The sequence below is a fragment of the Citrus clementina genome, unplaced genomic scaffold (genome assembly GCF_000493195.1).
Source record: "Citrus clementina cultivar Clemenules unplaced genomic scaffold, Citrus_clementina_v1.0 scaffold_5, whole genome shotgun sequence".
In the NCBI taxonomy this organism is placed as follows: Eukaryota; Viridiplantae; Streptophyta; class Magnoliopsida; order Sapindales; family Rutaceae; genus Citrus; species Citrus x clementina.
In genome coordinates, this window is record NW_006262201.1 from 556,709 (window position 1) to 561,500 (window position 4,792).

General features: G+C 48.9%; 1 protein-coding gene across 1 annotated transcript; it reads left to right on the top strand.

The window, feature by feature from the left end:
- The first annotated feature begins 207 nt into the window (after positions 1 to 207).
- Positions 208 to 1,520, top strand: LOC112098525. The gene is made up of 2 exons (XM_024185090.1): positions 208 to 684; positions 792 to 1,520. The coding sequence occupies exons 1-2, from the start codon at positions 208 to 210 to the stop codon at positions 1,518 to 1,520; spliced, it is 1,206 nt and encodes a 401-aa protein (XP_024040858.1).
- Positions 1,521 to 4,792: the final 3,272 nt, after the last annotated feature.

The window sequence follows — 4,792 nt, forward strand, 5'->3', positions numbered from 1 at the left end:
AAGGCCAATGGAAAGTGGAGAATGTGTGTAGACTTCACGGACCTCAACAAGGCATGCCCGAAAGATAGCTTTCCCCTACCAAAAATAGATCAGTTGGTGGACTCAACCGCGGGTCATAGTCTGCTCAGTTTCATGGATGCCTTCTCCGAATACAACCAGATACCCATGAACGAGTAGGATGAGGAAAGCACGACCTTTATAACTAACATGGGTTTGTTTTGCTACAGGGTGATGCCTTTCGGCTTGAAAAATGCAGGAGCTACCTATCAAAGGTTGGTGAACAAGATCTTCAAGCCATTGATCGGACATACAATGGAGGTATATGTGGACGATATGATCACAAAGTCCAAAGAACCAAGAGATCACGTGAAGCATCTTGAGGAAACCTTTGAATTACTGAGGAGGTACGAGATGAAGCTAAACCCGGAGAAATGTGCATTTGGGGTCAGCTCGGGCAAATTTCTGGGATTCCTGGTGAGCCATCGAGGGATTGAGGCCAACCCGGAAAAGATACGAGCAGTGCTAGAAATGAGGTCGCCACGAACAGTAAAGGAGGTGCAGAGCCTTACGGGGAGGTTGGCAGCATTGAACCGATTTATTTCGCGAGCCACTGATAAGTGTCACCCTTTCTTCCAAGTCATAAAGAAAGGGAGGAAGATGGAATGGACACCGGAATGCGAGGAGGCATTTGGACAGTTGAAGGAATATCTAGCCCGCGCCCCGTTACTATCAACTCTGAGAGAGGGTGACCAGCTGTTTTTGTACTTAGCAATCTCTAAGTGGGCTACCAGCTCGGTTTTAGTCAGGGAAGAAGAAGGGAAGCAACACCCGGTATATTACGCAAGCAAGGCCCTAGTGGACGCAGAAACCAGATATCCACTAATGGAGAAGTGGGCGCTAGCTCTGATAACGGCGGCACGCAAACTCCGACCATATTTCCAAGCCCACCAGATAGTTGTGATGACCGACCAACCCTTCGGCAAGTACTTCAAAAACCGGACGCGTCTGGTCGGTTAGTAAAATGGTCGGTGGAATTGAGCGAATTTGACCTGTCGTACAGGCCCCGAGGGGCAATCAAGGCTCAAGCCCTGGTAGATTTTATGGTGGACCGCGTTGAATCAGGGGAAGGGGTCCAGGAGGGACAACCAGCGGAACAGGAGGATTCGAAGGGGATATGGTTGGTGATGGTTGATGGGTCACGTAGTGAACAGGGATCCGGGGCAGGAGTTATAATACGAAGTCCAGAAGGTGTTGAGGTATCCTACGCTGTAAAGTTCGAATTCCAGCTTACGAACAACCAAGCTGAATATGAGGCCTTCATTATTGGTCTCGGTCTTGCGCATACGCTACGAGCAAAAAGGGTAGAGATCCGAGCAGATTCCCAGCTAGTATGCAACCAGCTCAGCGATCAATTCCAAGTAAAGGAAGAGAAATTGGGATTTTATGTAAAGAAGGCGAGGCAGATGGTTGAACTATTCAAGGAAGTAGAGGTGAAGCAGATATCCCAGAACGAAAATTAGCGAGCTGACATGTTGGCTAGGATGGCCGCAACTGTAGATCCCAAATTACCTAAGTCAGTTCCACTAGAGGTGAGAACCTCGCCGAGCATAGGAGAAGAAGTAGAGGTAATGAGAGTAAGCACTGAAGAATCCTGGATGGACCCGATCCTTGCATACATCCACGATGGAGTTTTACCAGAGGACAAAAGGCAAGCGAGAAAGCTAAAATGCCGAGCAGCGAGGTACACATTACTCGATGGAGTACTCTATCGCCGAGGATTCACTTTGCCCCTGTTGAGATGTGTGGATGATGAGGAGGCAGATTATGTATTAAGGGAAATTCATGAAGGAATTTGCGGCAATCACTCGGGAGCGAGAACTTTAGCCTTCAAGGCACTCCGACAAGGATATTTCTGGCCAACCATGCATCAGGATGCGAAAAGGATGGCAAAGAACTGTAAAACCTGCCAAAGCTTCTCCGAGGTTCCTGCACAACCCCCAGAGAAGCTGACCACCATGACTTCCCCGTGGCCTTTCGCTCAATGGGGAATCGACTTGATCGGACCATTACCTAAGGGCCGAGAAGCGGCGACACATGCAATTGTGGCGATAGACTATTTCACCAAGTGGGTGGAAGTGGGAGTCCTCAGCAAAATCACGGAGAGGAAGACAACTGATTTTATTTGGAGAAATATCATCTGCAGATACGGGATCCCCTATGCCATCGTTACGGACAATGGGAGACAGTTTGACAACGGCAATTTCAGGGAATTTTGCCGAAATTTGGGGGTGGACCTGAAATTCTGCACCCCCGCACACCCCCAGGCAAACGGACAAGTGGAAGCAGCCAACAAAGTGATAAAGAAGCTCCTGAAAACTAGACTGGGAAAGAAGAAAGGGGCCTGGGTTGACGAGTTACCAGGAGTGTTATGGGCTTATCGGACAACTCACAAGACCGCCACAGGGGAAACTCCGTTCGCCTTAGCTTTTGGTCATGAGGCGGTAGTCCCAGCAGAAATTGGAGTGGGGACACATCGAACGGAATATTTCAACGAGGAGCAAAATGACGAGCAGATCTGCTTAAACCTAGACCTGCTTGAAGAGAAGAGGGCAGGGGCATCGCAGAAAGTGGCCCAGTGTCAGCAAAGGATGATGCGTTATTACAACAAGAACGTACGCGTAAGGCAATTCCGAGCAGGAGATTGGGTACTTAGGAAGGTGAACCAAAACACCAGGGAACCTAACCATGGCGCCCTCGGCCCGAAGTGGGAAGGCCCGTACAGGGTAATACGCGCCACTGGACCAGGAGCTTATAAGCTAGCATACCAGGATGGGAGAGACGTGAAAAGGTCGTGGAACGCCGAGCACTTGAAGAAATATTTCCAGTAAGCAAAATGCTCTACTGAATTTTCGCTCTGACAAGTTATTTTTGTTAAATGCATGATAGTCTGTTGTACATGCATATGTTCTATGTTTTTTGTAATGCATTCAAATTTCAATAAAGATGAATTCAGCATGAAGTCCCCTGGTAGCAAGACCAGTAAAAATATTACTAAGGCAACAAAGTGCCTGTTTCTGCTCGGTCAACGAAAGACCAGCAGCTAAATTTATGAAGATGTTACTAAGGCAACAAAATGCCCGCTTCTGCTCGGTCAACGAAGACCAGCAGCTAAATTCTCGAAAGTTTCGCTAAGGCAAGAAAATGCTTGTTTCTGCTCGGTCAACAAAAGACCAGCAGCTAAAGCTACGAAAATTCTACGAAGGCAACAAAGTGCCTGCTTCTGCTCGGTCAACAAAGGGCCAGCAGCTAATTTTTCGTAAATCTTATTAAGGCAAATAAGTGTCTGCTTCTGCTCGGTCAACAAAGGACCAGCAGCTAATTTTTCGTAAATTTTATTAAGGCAAATGAGTGTCTGCTTCTGCTCGGTCAACGAAAGACCGGCAGGTAATTTTTTGAAAAATTTTGCTAAATGCAAGTAAACACCAGACAAGAGATCCAATAGAAAGTATCTGGAAATCTCATAAATGTTCAATTCTTTATCAAACGAATACAACTCAAGAGTTCATTAAAAAAAAAAAAGGGGGCCTAAAGATTATGAGAGTCAGCGGCTCCAGCAGCTGAAAAATCAGCGACCTCGGGAGGTAAAGGGTCAGCAGTCTCAGGAGGTGGGGGATCAGCATTACCGGGAGGTGCAGGCACGGATCCTTGACCTACTTCGAAGGCACGTCCCCCAATTTCCTCCTCCTGCGCCCTATCCAAAGGAGCCTCCACCTGATCCTGCTCACCCTGCTCCTTATCTCCCTGGCTGGCCCCAGCCATATACCTCTCCACCCCAGATTCCAGCTTGCTCATGTCGAGCTCGGGGTATTCTTCCTTGAGTACAGACATGATACACTTATAGCTGAAAGCAACCCCGGAGTTGTACTCAGCATCCAACCGATCATCCACATCAGCGGATTTGCCTTTCTCTTCAGCCAGCTGGTCACTCAGGGATTTGATCTCTCCCTCAAGGGCGGTCCTCAAAGTATCCCTTTCACTTTGAGCAACTTGAAGGTCAGACTTTAGGCCACCCAACTCGTCCTCAAGATTGGAGGAGGTGGACTCAGCAACCGCAACCTTCTCCGCCAGCTCCAACATCTGCTGATTCAGTTCGGCCAGCTTCTCCTTGGAACGATCAGCAGAGTCAGCTTTCTTCTTCAGCTCTTGATTGTCAGCTTGAAGCTTCCTCTCATGGCGCGCGGCCCCGGCCTTGTAACACGAAACCATGGTGGCCAGCCTGAAGGATACTCTCTGAACAGAAGCAGCCAATTCTGAGAGGTCCATACTCTCAATGTCCTTCACCATCTTGGGCCCCACCGATCTTTTGTAATCCTTCTGATACAAGCTCAGGTAGTCGCCTTGTTCCCGAGATGGCAGAAGGGAGGATCGGTCCCCAGACTAGAGGCTGACCTCGGGACTCTTGTCAGAAATTCTCTCCCCACCACTCTTACGGGGCGGGGGAGGGGGCAGAGCAGGAACAGGAGCCTTGGATGGGCCTACGCTGGTTTTCTTCGGAGGAGGAGGTGGGTTGCTGGAGCTGCCTGAAGCTCGACCACGCTTTCTGGTCATAGCACTGAGAATCTTGTTATCCATCTCGGCAGCTATATCCACTAAGCCCGAGCCGACCAGACTTGTTGGTGACAGGAGGTCTTGGCAGGTAGACGCGTTCAATAGAGCCGTTTCCACCTGAAGCAAAGGCCGATCTTCAAGCCCCCCAATCAGACCCCACGATTCTGAAATAGCACAAAAGGTT

Coding starts and splice junctions, on each gene's coding strand:
- LOC112098525 (XM_024185090.1), top strand. CDS start 208: ATGGGTTTGTTTTGCTACAGGGTGATGCCTTTCGGCTTGAAAAATGCA. Junction 685..791: donor GGACACCGGAATGCGAGGAG/GCATTTGGACAG, acceptor GTGGGCTACCAG/CTCGGTTTTAGTCAGGGAAG.